The sequence below is a fragment of the Nymphaea colorata genome, chromosome 3, assembly GCF_008831285.2.
Source record: "Nymphaea colorata isolate Beijing-Zhang1983 chromosome 3, ASM883128v2, whole genome shotgun sequence".
Lineage (NCBI taxonomy): Eukaryota > Viridiplantae > Streptophyta > Magnoliopsida > Nymphaeales > Nymphaeaceae > Nymphaea > Nymphaea colorata.
In genome coordinates this window covers 8,417,601-8,431,406 of record NC_045140.1, presented here as the reverse complement: position 1 = coordinate 8,431,406, position 13,806 = coordinate 8,417,601, and the positions used below count along the sequence as shown (strand labels likewise).

Sequence of the window (13,806 nt, the reverse complement as noted above, 5' to 3'; positions counted from 1 at the left end):
CACCAGGCTTCTCGGAATCTCGAACCGGGTTTATATAATCTAATTCACGGTTTGAACTTCGAATCGAGACCGGCTCCTCTCTGAATCCACAAAGTTTTCAGTAAAAAAAAAAAAAAGTATATATAAGAAAAAATACTGCTCAACAGGCCTTGGAGGCAGATCCGATCATGATGTACATCGCAAACATAGTTAGGGTCCAGATTTGGATCCGGTATTGGCAAACTTCTGACCAGATGTAGGTCCTTATCAACCAATTCGGGCATAGGTCTGACCCGTCAAAGACTCAATCAGGCAGCTCTATCCTTTGGTTTGGGTTTAAGATCTGCACAAGTTTTTCAAATAATGGAGAAGTTGTGCCACCCTCCTATTTTCTGTTCCATCGTTCTGCAGAAGAATTTGACCTACAAGAAAACTGGTTATGCATGAACAAATAACTTTTTTTTCTCATAAGGAACATAAGAAATGTGGGGAAAAGGCTACCATTCTTTATTACCCAAAAATAGAGATATGCACAGAATAAACAGGATCCTGAACATCAATTGCTGAGAGAGGACAAGCTGACACGAATCCAAAACACCTCCACAAACAGTGGCCGAGCTAGAAAAATTTTCTGAAGGAGCACAGATTTCACATGTTTTTCATACATGAAAGGGCACTTACATGTATAACCAAGTAAATGTTAAACAATCTTAATGTAAAAATGAAAGAAAATTGAGAAGCTGATGTGGGCAGTTGCCCACACCAACCTATATATGGCTCTGCCACTGTCCACAAATACAATAGAGAGGAAGCTGGAAGGTACTGCCTGTCATTAAGGGGCATAAATTTGCCAATTTTCAGTTGGGGTTAGCTCTTCATAAATCTGAACTCTGTTACCGAGTTCTGCCATAGATTTTCCTCTCGCCGAAATGGGCCTTCTACACTCGTCATGTTTTGCCATCACTTTCGCCACCCTGAGTTATTGGTGCCTATCTTCATGAATTCCTTGTTCTTCTCAAGCCACGAGCGGAGCAGCTCCAATTCGACTCTGTCTGCTTCCACTGTAGCAGAACTAAGCATCTTTGACCCTCTTCTTTCCACACTGCAATGACAGTTCTGCTCCTAATTTGTTTAGCCAGAATCAAGATATGGACACAGTTTTGATCACTCCCTATCAACGGATGACTTTACTTTTTCATTTCTTGAATAATGAAATCGTGCTCTGGCCGATGGCAGTTGTCAGTTATCCTGCAGCATACGACCTCGCGGCTCGTTCGCTGCCCTGCATACTTTATGAATGGAACAAGTGTGCACCAAAGGGGTGTGGACGTTATTTTTGAATTTTTTTATAAAATAATGGATCATTTAAACTTTTAAAACTTTTTCACCGTTCATTTTTACCTGCTTAAAAAGTTTTTTGTGCACAATTTTTCAGTGCACATAACCAGCTTCGCTGGTGCCAACAGGTACTCCAAACTCCTTGGATCCGATGCATGGCTTCAAAAAGATCATTTATTCTAGTTGACAAAAATATCATAAAATGATGAATGGGAAAAAAAAAAGGTAAAAACTTGTAGGACTCAAATTGGGCTTTTTTTGACTGTTGAAAAGAATGGCGTTTAGAATTGAGATCACATTCTCCAGTAGACTGCGCAAAGCCATAGGGATATATATCTCCCTCGTGGTCTGTTTGAATGTCAAAATTACAATGTAGGTTACATGCTAAATATGCATCAAGTTCAAGCGCAAGAGAGGGTATCCGTCGACACCCTCAAACATTTCTCTTCCAAAATTTTTGAATCACCTCCGGCGAAATCCTTTTCCAAGACAATTGTACATACAATACGTGTAATGTCAACAAGGAAACAGTTGAATGCCTCTGATTTTAAATCCACATATTTAACGTTGGCTTATTTTGGTGATTTGACAAAACACAAGACTAGCTTTCTTGATTCGTCGAATGTCCAATCTAAGTTGAAAAAGGGGAAGGCCTGATCTTAAAATTCGTTGCTTCCAAACCTTGAAAATAAACTAAATCAAGGGCAGGAGTCCCCACAGCTACACCACTAAGAAAGAAACGGCCATGGTGGTGGAAAACAAAATCAAACTACGGTACCTGGTGACCTAAAACTGTACTCGGAACTGCCCAACGGTGACATATTATATGTAAATGCTGGGCCATACACCCTTGTTAACTCATACCTCAAACCTGAAAGTGGCATAATCAAAGAAAAGACTCAAGAGTACCATCAACATCCTCCGACTGAAGTAGAACCATTGTCAGAGTCACTGCAAGATTTTCGAGGGAAAAACAAAGCCAACCATATTTATGACAACAGATAGAACACTAATGAGTTTATGTAAGACTGCAGAGCCAACTCTATCTCGCATTTGAGTCAGACATAAGATAATAAAGCAGCAAAATGATTGAGAGTTTAAGGTCATCCGCTTCTGCGAATAACAATTAACAAGGTGGCATTTCCAAATTTAACCAATTAAGAAATGACACTAGTTCAATTGCCCAAAAATAGCTCTCTCTCTCCCTCACACACACACACAACCAAAAAACCGATTAGTTGGAAATTTTTGAAACCCAACGGTCGGGAACTGTCGTCTGTTCTATCCTCGCCGTAGAAAGAATTATAAGTTATCTTTTCTACATAATCGTACAGGCACTAGTACCAGACAACCTCAAGAGCTAATAGCTTGCCACCTTTCTCCTCCACACGGTTCTCCCTCTGTTAATCTCGAGCCCATTATCAGACAATCTCAAGAAATGCAAGAATTGGATGGCTTCTTTGCTTGAAGAGTTCACATTCTGCTTGGCTGCAGTTGCAGACCCATTTGCAGAGCCATGGCCACCGCTTGAGATATCTTCTGTGTCGTCTGACTCCAAGCTAGTCAAGGAATCAACCTTGTCATCTCGTTGGCATTCCCTTCTGTAATCTAAAGTGATGGTTTGAAGCTCATGTCTGTCTAATACTTCTTGCGGCATACTCTGTTGTTGAAAGGAAGAAAACTGTGACTTTGCTAGCTTTGCTTAGTTCAGATTCTAGTACACAGTAAGCAATGAATTTCAAAATAATCATGCATTAACAACCAAAGAGAGATGTTTTCACCTCAAGAAGCCAACCAATATAGGTCACGTTGTTCACATGCTGGTTCATGTCAAAGTCTGAGCGCCTAGGCTGCAAGAATTAAGAACAAAGCTAATTTAAAACTGAAAAACTCAGGTAACTTGTGTCCTTGATTATTTTTAAGACAAAGGAAATGTTCTCACCATGAGTCCCGACAGCAAATGCTGAGCTGGATCATCAAGCTTCGGGATTTTTTTCAAACAGAAGCTGTCCTCTTCAGGAAATGCCAGTCTGAAAAGAGAAAGACTAGTTGAGTACATCACCTACAGATGGCTAAGTATTTGACACAGCAGGACAATGCTTAACATTACTCCTGTTTCATACCTTCCATTTGCTTTGCCAAGCATTAATCTGGTGCCAGGTGGATGTAACGAATGATTTTTTATTCTCAATCAACATTACCAATTTACCATGTTGTGCATCATAATCAAGTTACAATAAACGACCATTTAGCATCACATGACACCTCGAAAGGGCTAAGTGTTTGACACAGCAAGACAACACATAATAGTACTCATGTTTCATGCCCCGGATTTGCTTTCCCAATTTCGCTTAATATGGTGTCAGGTGGATGTAAAAAGTTTTTCTTTTCTGGATTAATTAATAGATAGAATTTCACAGAAACAAGACTTTGTTTTATGCATTGACATCCCTGGAACCATAACCACTGGGTTGGCATCATTGAATCCCTAAATTCAACTTGAGAGCACAATTGACTTTAACCTGATTAGGTGCATGAGGTTGGCATAAGCGATTAGCAAAGCTGTCAAAGTTAAAATACACTCCCCCATGTTAAGAAGCCATCTTCATAAGAATTACAGTATCCTATGAGAGACAGAGAAAGGGATTTATGGAGTCACAAAAGCTAGAGAGATCTAATAGGATTGTCAACTAGATCATTACCATAGCTGAAGGAGACCTAGTCCTGTCTTTGCATAAACCACCTCCTAGTTGGAACTCCACCCGGGCCAGGTACCGGGGGCCCAACCTGGCCCTTCTTACTTGAATTCTCATTCTTGATAACAAAAGCACACCATACAGTTGTTTCTTTCAGTAAATGCTAAACCATGCAGGAAGAAAAATAGGATCCATTTGAGGTACCTTAGAGTTTGTGGACAGTAAAGTGACAGTTCATCCCGCACATCATCTGTAACTCTCTCAAGACGTCTTGTCACTTCATTCATCATCACCCATTTACTGGGGCACAAAACAGCTCCAAGCAATCAGCATTAAAAAAAACTCCCGTAAAGGCTGTTGAAAGAACATAATAAAACACACACTACAGTTTTTATGTTGTTTTACCCACTTTTTTCCTTTGCTTGCTACATGTCATTTCATAAATGTTAAGTATATTTGTGTACACCCATATACAAATATGGCAAACATATGTCTGTACAAAAAAGCAAAATTTCCAAATGCTATTCTACTACTCCTCAAATCTAAGTCACATGGTACGACTTGGGCAGGGGTATGGAGATACAAGTATGGATACGGTAACTTCAAAAAATGTGGGTATGGAGATACGATCATACAACAGGATACATATATGTATATATGCAAAAGAGCACAAAAAAATCAAAATGAAATCAACATCTAAATACATAAGTGATATAAATAGAAACATTATATGTTAATGAACAATAACTCTGAAAAACAAAATAAAAACTGAGTTGGAACAAATTAAATTAAGTAAAATTAAATAGTTTGGATCAGCTTCGAGCTAAAAAGTACCCAAGTGTGTCCAAGTACTCATTTGAGGTACAAGTACGGTGACATAGGTATGTAGACCTTATTGAAGTACCCATGCGACTTAGCCTCAAACTCTTACCATTGTATTTCAACCGTAATCACAAAAAAAACATTTTTTTCCAAAAAAATGTGAAAAAGGCATGATAAATAAATTTTCCATTTAAAACTTAAAAAAAAACCCCGTCTTTTCTTAAAACAAGGTTAAAATGAAAAAAAATGAATTTTTTGCATTTTTTCCTTTTTTAGTTTATTCATGTTTTTTCTAATGCCAAACATTTTTTTTTTTCATTTTCTAACTTTTATTTGTTGCAAATCAACTTATTTTTTGATGTTTGTGCTATTACTTTCTTACTTATTTTATTTTCCCTTCATTTTTAGTTTTTTTTTTTTTTTTAAAAAATTACCATATTTTTCCTTTTTTTTCAAGCTCGCCATATTATGCCCCAGAAAAACCTCGCTGTTTAAAACTTGAGAAAGCTTTTTGTGACCATGGTTTCAACCAATATCACAAACTCTTCTCACCAGATTAAAACTTTGACAAACAAAGTGAGAAGAAGATGGATCATGCTCGTTTGAGATCTGATAGGTTATAGGAGTATAGGACTATAGGTCATATACCATAAGGTATGAAATATGAAGGATTGTCTTTGCTTCTGTGTACCAGAAGCGACGATGGAGGACTGCATGTTATTCTAATCACACAAAAATTGGCATGATAGAGATGCATGACGAATTGACAATTGACATTTGAATGTTATAGCTAAAGCATTTGAAGTTATAGAATTACAGCAAATCAGTATCTAAATACTGAGAAGTGAGAAATTATGTTAACACATAAACATTAGCCAAAACTAGTGTGGGACATACACAGCTTCAGTAAACCAGTGTGTTAATCTACCTGGTAGCTCTTCCAATAACTGTATCTGTTGCGAAGTCCTTTAAGATCCAGTCACGTCTTGTACCAATTTTTCCTTCTCCTTGGCACCATGTCTCAATTTCCACCACATCGGCCCTGAAATGGTCTTAGTTCAACTGAATCCAGCTAACAAAAGAGCATCAAAATTAGCAACAACACAAGAACTTGCAAGCATACCAAGCTGGATACTTGTACACTTCAATATGCATTCTAGCTGCAACCCATATAAGGTTTCGCTTTCTCATTGTATTGGTGGTAGCAAATCCATCAGTTGAAAAACCAACGCTCTGTGCATGGCTGCATGCAACTTCCTACATAAGAGAACAATGGAACGATAAGCAACATTATTGATGGCCCTGTTTATGTACTTGGTTAACCAACTTTTCAAACCGGCTATCAAAATCAGCCTTGACCTGAAGCTCACACGCACGTCGAATAAATAACTCATGAATCATTAGTTTGGGCTACTAAAGATCGACTCCAAGCAGATTAAATATCTCTGTCCAATTTGGAACTCAAATTCATGAGGAAAGAGAAGGAACTGCTATCGACACAAATGAAAAAGATTAAACCAAAAGGAGTTTACCAAGCACAAATTTTCCCTCTCTACAGCCAATCCAAGGATGGAGGACCACATGGGGCTCTCATTAAGCCACTAAGTCGTCAAGTCTAGGTGTCTTACTCCGCCATGCATCAAGATCGTTCCTGTGCTTTATGTAACTATAAGATCCATTGCATGTAGAGTAAATTTCTTTGCGTATACCCCAGTTGTCTGTTTTTATTTCTAAAAGGCATTTATACCAACTTGCTACTTCATGCATAATGCATGGAATATCTGCTTATTCACATAGACAACCAGCCCAAACCGAGCTCATGCAGCAAAGAGAAAAAGTCATTTCGTGCACATCTTTCCCAAAATAAAGCTCATTGAACACTTAGATTCTGCTGAACATGAGATTCAACGAGCAAGCACTCACAAATCGACGACCTAAAGAGCAGGGGCCCAAAAAGAGAAAAATAGAATACCGGATTTACTAAATCTGACCGTAACATAAGCCAATGAAGAAGAAACTCATTACAGCAGTACCTGCAAAAGATTCGCGACCGTCTCGATCGTGGCCGTCCTGTTGACGCCGACCTCGTAGCACCGCACGATGAACCTTTCCTTGTACGAGAAACCGTCTTCCTCCAAGTTCCCGAGGCGTAGCCGATCGGCGAGACTCTCCCTGGTGTCGCTGGACGGTTCAGAGACGGCCAGATCTGGGAGTCCATGGGCGACGGAAGCCGACGAAGACGCCGGTGCTAACCGAATATCACGCCGGCTTAGGGGCTGGGAACCGACATTCCGGCGATTGAAGGACGGTTGGAGAAGTGTCCCCCGAGAAAAACCGGACACCTTGCAGCCGTGCAGCATTTCCTCTGTAGAAAGAGAGGGAGAGAGAGGGAGCCACCCTGGATCTTTGTCTCGTAACACTGTTTATACGCTCCGGGATAATCGTTTTCCGGATCCAAAGAAACGGCGGATGCTTCGGGTTTTGATCTACCGTGCGGTTCAGGTTCAAACCGATCGGATGATGCCGCATCCAGAACCGAAGCACCAGATCTGAACTCCAACTCTTGGCCCCTGGCCTAACCTTAACTCGTAAGATCCGGATCTCTTGAGCGTAACCTTAGTCATGAAATTCAACCGGAATTCAAATCCAAAATCAATCTGATTTCTTTAACAATAAAACTAGTGATTTTTTTTGTTTTAACAAGTGAAATTTACATTTTTAGAAATGTTTTTTTTCTTAAAGGATGAGTGGTTTTTCCACTATTTTTAGGAGAGACCACAAACCTCATTAATTAAAACGTGATAGTGACCACCCAAAATTTGAAACCAAATCCCTTTATGAGGTTGATTGACATAAAACTGATTCCAATGTCTAGTTTGTGAGAGTTGATCTCATTTTTTGTGCCCTCCGGTTTTAAATCAGAACCTAATATAAAATTCACGCAAACTATTATGTCATTGGTTTCTGGTTTCTTCTTCTTCGTCTGGTTTGGCCTTCTTATGATGTAACTTTTTCCACCAAGTAGCTGTTTTCAGAGATGTAGTATATATACTGTCTTATGAAAAAACAGGTTTGTTGCCGTTGTAGATTACTTCTATGTATGTATTTGATAACAAAAACACCACAATAGTAGCAACTATTTTGGCGGGGAGCTTCCTTCCTATGAAAAAGGAGCCATTGAATCATGTTGATCCCGCACTAACTTTGTATTGTTTTCTGGGAAGCTTGGAAATAGGTTGCGTGGAAGCCTGAATTCTAAGGTAATGAAAAAAAATGGTAGCATAGAAAGGAAAACTCCTATCCTACGCAGGAAAGATATGTTTAGTTAAACATGTTCTCAATCAATTGGTAGTGTATTGGATGGAATTTTTAAGATTCTTAGGGTGGTGCTTATGTTCATTGAGAGAGAATGATGCAGATTTATTTAGGGTGATCTGGGAGAAGAAAGGAAACTATATCTTCTTAGTTGGAGCAAACTATGCAAGCCACATTTAGAAGGAGGAATTGGTCTGATTAGTCTAATACAATTCAATAAGGCTCAATTAATTTTCTTAGCTATAAGGTTGCTATGTACTAAGTGTCAATGGGTCAATCTTATTTGTGGGAAACATCTGTCCAATCAGGGCATATGGGCTTAGCTAATATGTTGCAAGATCTTCGTAGTTTTGGAAGGGCCTGCAATGGAGTTGGGATGAAGCTGGTCACCATATCAAAGGGTATGTGGGTGATGGCAGACGTGCCAACTTTTGGAGTGATAGTTGGGGATCGGGGTGATTAAATATTTCTCAATGGGCATGAAAGGAGAAAATTCAAGAAATATTTGGAGTCTCAGTTGCTTTTGCTCTAGCCAAGTTCAATTAAATTGTGATCCAGCGCAGCTCGCAGTGGATTCTTCATGTTGCTACTTACACTACGGTTTTGACCAATTCAGATCACTTGGCATGGAACCGAGTAGCGGCAGAGAAGATGTCTAGGAAAGACATATATGAGGAGATAAGAGAAAAGGGCTCATCGGAATGATGGAGGGTCAAGTTTTGGTATACTGATGCTCTTCCAAGAGCTAAATGGAATTGTTTTTTAAGCTTTGGAAGGAAAATTGTTGACACTTGATGCATTAAAAAATATTTAATTCCAGTTAGCCAATAGATGTTGCTTATGTGAGACATCTGAGGAATCTCACTTTTACATTTTCATTTAGTGTAAGTTTAGTCAAAAGATTTGGCAATTTGTTGCAGGTAGACTCAATGTCAAACTTCATGATTGGGATTCCTTAAATGATGCATTTGAATGGTGGTGAAATAGGAAATTTTAGGTTAGAACTAGTAACAACTATTGGAGGCTGTTGTTACCTATTATTGTTTGGCACATATGGAAATCAAGGAACACAATTCTTCATGAAGGTAACACTGTTAAAAGAGGAAGTTCCTACAATGATTTGGAAAGATATGATGGACTTTTGCAGTGGTGCCCACTGGATGAAGGAAGACATCAAATGGTTAGGGATCTGGTGTAGATCATGGATGAGACCAAATCCTGGCCTTCATTTCAAGTGTAGACATCATATTACAGTCAATCAGAGAGGATAAAGGTGGAGTCCAGAGACTTATGTTTGTTGTAAACTCTGAATTGCAAGGACTTTTTTGGTCAGGGGTGAAAAACTCCAAGCATAATGAGAACTGGAAAGCAGAGGAGTTTCTTCTTGTTAGGGCTGAACATGAGCCGAGTCAAGCCCGAGCTCAGCCAGCTCGAGCTCAGCTCGAACTCGAGTAGAGCTTTACAATGGTAGCTCGAGCTTGACTCGATTGATTGTGTTCGAGCTCGAGATTGACTCGACCGACTCATTTAACTCGATTATTTGTTTGTTCCAGTCTTCCAGATACTTCTACTGTGGAAGGGAGAACGGCAGTAGTTCCAGATGCTTCTGCTGTGAAAGTCGAAGGGGGAAGAAGATGACAGTAGTTCCAGATGCTTCTACTGTGGAAGTGAAAGGGGGAAGAAGATGGCAGTAGTTCCAGATGCTTCTGCTGTGGAAGTGAAAGAGGGAAGAAGACGGAAATAGCAGATGCTACTGTGGAAGGGGGAAGAAGACGGAAATAGCATATGCTACTGTGGAAGGAGGAAGAAGAGGCCAGTAGCAAAAGGTAGTTCTGCAAAGGAGAAGAACAATCATAAGTTCCAAAAATCTAAAAGAATAAAAAGAACGATTGAAAGCCTCAAAACCTAAAATCGGTTTCAATTTCCAAAACACCTGCTCGAGTAATTGAGCAAGAACAGACCCTCGCTCGAACGAGGGTCTGAGAGAGCAGACCTTTGGTCAAGCGAGGGTTTGAGGGAACATGAGAGAGAGAGCACTAAAGGACCCATCTCTCACTTGAGGGAGAGAGGGTTTCAGAAACCATGTTTTCCCTGATTTAGAGAGAGAGAGAGAGAGAGAGAGAGAGAGAGAAGAGTACCATTGGTTGCCATCAGCCGTTCCACCAATCGCTGGATGTCGGTGCTAAGATTCGAAGGAGGATGGGGCCGAGGTTAGCGATGGTGGCCGGAGGGAAGGATCGAACAGTGGAGGGCCTGCGTTGATGGCTGGGAGTAGGGTTAAGGTTTGGGATGGGAAGGAGATGTTTGACTCAGGCAACCATCTTTGGGTGGGAGAAGAGGAGGAGGAAGAAGAAGTATCAACGTCTCTGGGTGGGAGAAGAGGAGGAGGAGGAAGAAGTAGCAACGTCTATGGGTGGAGAAGAGGAGGAGGAAGAAGAAGTAACGACCATCTGTGGGTGGGAGAAGAGGAGGACGAAGAAGAAACAGAAGAACACGGTAGATAGAGAGAGGGTGTACCAAGGGCAGCGGCAGACGCAGAGCCTCGAGGTCGAGCATGAGAGAGAAAAAAAGACAAAAAAATGAAAATGAATCGATGACGAAACACATAAATATCCAAGCTATCGAGCCGAGTTGGGTTAAGCGAGCTTCGTTAAATGAACTCGAGCTCGGCTCGATAAAATGTACGAGCCGGACGATCAACTCGAACTTGGCTCGTTGAGTAGAAAAGCTGGCTCGAACTTGCATTCGAGCCGAGCTTTAACGAGTCGAGTTCGAGTTACTCGGCTCGTTGTTCAGCCCTACTTCTTGTCATATGTAAGAGACTTCATAATGTCACTATTTCTCTAGGCATCATTTGTGGGCCATCCAAATGGCGAATGAAAATCAGATGCACAGATTAATAAGGGTTGGCGATCGAGCCTTGGGAGGAGCTCCATTCAGCCATGTGGCAGGAAATTTAAATTAGGAACTGTAATCTTGCTATGGAAGTTCTTCAACTTCATAATTCCTACTTTCCTGTTTGTTCTTTTAGATGTCGGGACCGTTTACAATATGATAGGTGAATGGATTATTAATTTATATATTCTTTGAAAGTCATGTAGTTGTTTGGTAGTCATTGGACCATAGCCTATATAATGTAGTCTGAGGATGGTAGTCTGTTTTCTTGCATTGTATTCTTTGATTCTTTTTGTGAATATAGGGAGGGGGTGCTATCCCACCAGAAGTGAGCACTTTTTAACGTGAGGGCTTAATGCATTTGGAAAAGGGGAGGCGTTCGGCTTCTTATTATGTGTTTGAAAGGATTAAAATTCCTCAACATACAGGAGACAACATTTGTAAAGACAAAGATTTCTAACACAAGTTGTATCTCACGTTGGCAAATGTGGTAGACCTAAGTAATTTTCTAACACAAGTTACGAATTCTTTGCTAAAATAGTGATTGCCCACACTTTCCCTTATACATGACTGTTTTCATTGAATAAAGTGATGATAATAACACATTCTCAAAATGTGTTTGAAAAGGCAAACACTAATACTAACGATTACTAAAATTGCATTGTTATATGTCATGATTCTAGTAGTGTATACTACAAATTAGCACCCCTCTTTGGAAGGATCCCAAATACACTAGCATATGGCAAAGGTTGGACAATTCAAATTGAATTTAAACAGTATCAAGTTGTAAGGCAAAATCCTTTTTGGTTGGCCCATCAACAGCATGATAGGAAGTTGTGGAACTTGAGCAACTATAAGATGGATGTTTGTGTTTATTATCAAGTCCAATTGTATCTAATAGGGATATTTATGCATGGAGATTGTTGTGATGGAACTTTGTCAAGTGTTAGATCATGAAACATAAGTTTTGTGATGGACCTTTGTCTAGCAAGTTTGTTCAGTGCACATCTTTGGCAGAAGATACATGAGATTGTTGTGATGGAACTTTGTCAAGAGTTAGATAATGAAACATGAGTTTTGTGATGGATATTTGTCTAGGAAGTTTCTTCATTTCATTCTTTTCCCTGTTCTTAAAAGTGGTAGCATTGTAAATTCTTATTTCTCTTGTTCATCGATGCAAAACATATAACGACCTTTATATTGATATTGCAGTATGATCTTCCTTATGTAATGCATGAATAAATAAGGGAAGGGCTCTAGCTATATTCTTCATAACCTACAAACCTTGTCATCTCAAAATTAGGGAGAGATCTTCAGCAATAAAATTATAAAATTATATGGTTTATAGATAATAGAAACATGTGCCGCATTACCATTCACAAAACATTTGAAGGAAATCTAACCACTACACCTATCAATGGTGCCATTTCATGTTCAGCCCATGATCTGGGCACCTGTTTTCCAAGGTAGGTTGTTAATTTTTAGTTTTTGTTGTTTGTTTATGTTTTGAGAAGGCATTGTGGCATAATGATTTTTTTCCTATTTCAGGTAATCAATACAAGTGTGTGGGTAGGTCAAAAGTGACTTGGACAATAAACAAAATGGAAAATTGCTCAAGAAATTGCTGCCCTAGTATGCCCCTTGTCTTCAAAAACAGACACAACAAATTGTTGTTCACAAGGGGATGCTTATTGACCCTTTGGAGGTTCATTTGCTTGATTTTCCAAATATTGTGATACATGGTTTTTTTAGTATTTTTATGTAATTTTGAAATGTGTAAACAATATTTTTCAAACAATTAACTGTCTATCTCTCCCTATACTTTATATATATATATATATATATATATATATATATATATATATATATATATATATATATATATATATATATATATATATATATATATATATATATATATATATAATAGTTAAAATAGCCATAACATTTTCCATGGCTAATGCATAAGTAGGCATGGTTGTTGCAAATAATGGCCACAGCTAAAACTATGGCTAGTAGTCTAGCCAAACTGTGTATTGGCCATGGTATTGACTGTGGCTAATGACTTTTTTTTTTGTAATGACTTATCTATTGCGACGAAGATCCATCTAACGACACCATTGAAAGAGCTTCCTCCAGAGAAAATGATGGCATGAGGAAAGACACACAGGAATACTAGTGCAAGAACTATTACATTTCTGACACCATGCATAACAGAAAAACAATAAAGGGCAAGACACATCCAATAATGTGGTTCTACAGAAACTCCTACCTCCGTCCACGAAAAGTTCTCTTTATTCACTCATGTTAACCTTTTTTCTGTCAACTTGTTTATTTGTAAGGTTTGACTATTCTTTTCATTTACAACAAACATTTTACATCTTTAGTGTTTCTGGATGTCTTGTTTACACCATTTTTTCACCTCTTAGACAAAGGCATGATATTAGGAGATTGCCTTTCCTTTGTTGTGTGAGTTGTTTATAATGCCTTGTTGATATCAGATTTGATTTTCTGATCATGCTAGCTAGTTTTTGTTTGAGCAACCTTATCATCTCCATTGTTAGTGATAATACTCGTATCCTCCAAATCAGCCCATAAGAATTTTACCAAACATCATTGCATTTTCTTGATGAAGGAGGAACACTAAGAACCTGGATCCAATAAACTGCCAAAGCAGCAAGATTGTGTCTAATGCCTTCTAGACCAGCTTGGTCTCTTTGTTTGGCCTGTGAACTCAGGATAGAATAAAAAGAAGCCTTTT

General features: G+C 39.0%; 1 protein-coding gene across 1 annotated transcript; it reads right to left on the bottom strand.

The window, feature by feature from the left end:
• Window positions 1–2,382: 2,382 nt before the first annotated feature.
• LOC116249629 (oleoyl-acyl carrier protein thioesterase 2, chloroplastic-like) lies at window positions 2,383–7,263 on the bottom strand. Its single transcript, XM_031622795.2, has 7 exons — window positions 6,869–7,263; window positions 5,959–6,092; window positions 5,764–5,877; window positions 4,218–4,313; window positions 3,260–3,347; window positions 3,099–3,167; window positions 2,383–2,977 (listed from the first exon to the last, which is right to left on the bottom strand). The coding sequence occupies exons 1-7, from the start codon at window positions 7,193–7,195 to the stop codon at window positions 2,678–2,680; spliced, it is 1,128 nt and encodes a 375-aa protein (XP_031478655.1). The 5' UTR covers window positions 7,196–7,263; the 3' UTR covers window positions 2,383–2,677.
• Between the last annotated feature and the right edge of the window lie 6,543 nt (window positions 7,264–13,806).

Excerpts from the sequence above, each read along its gene's own strand:
- LOC116249629 (XM_031622795.2), bottom strand. The coding sequence starts at position 7,195 with ATGCTGCACGGCTGCAAGGTGTCCGGTTTTTCTCGGGGGACACTTCTC. Across the intron at positions 4,314-5,763 it reads GTTATTGGAAGAGCTACCAG|TAAATGGGTGATGATGAATG; the intron begins GTAGATTAACAC and ends TTTGTGCCCCAG. Across the intron at positions 3,348-4,217 it reads TACTGTCCACAAACTCTAAG|ACTGGCATTTCCTGAAGAGG; the intron begins GTACCTCAAATG and ends TTCTCTTTTCAG.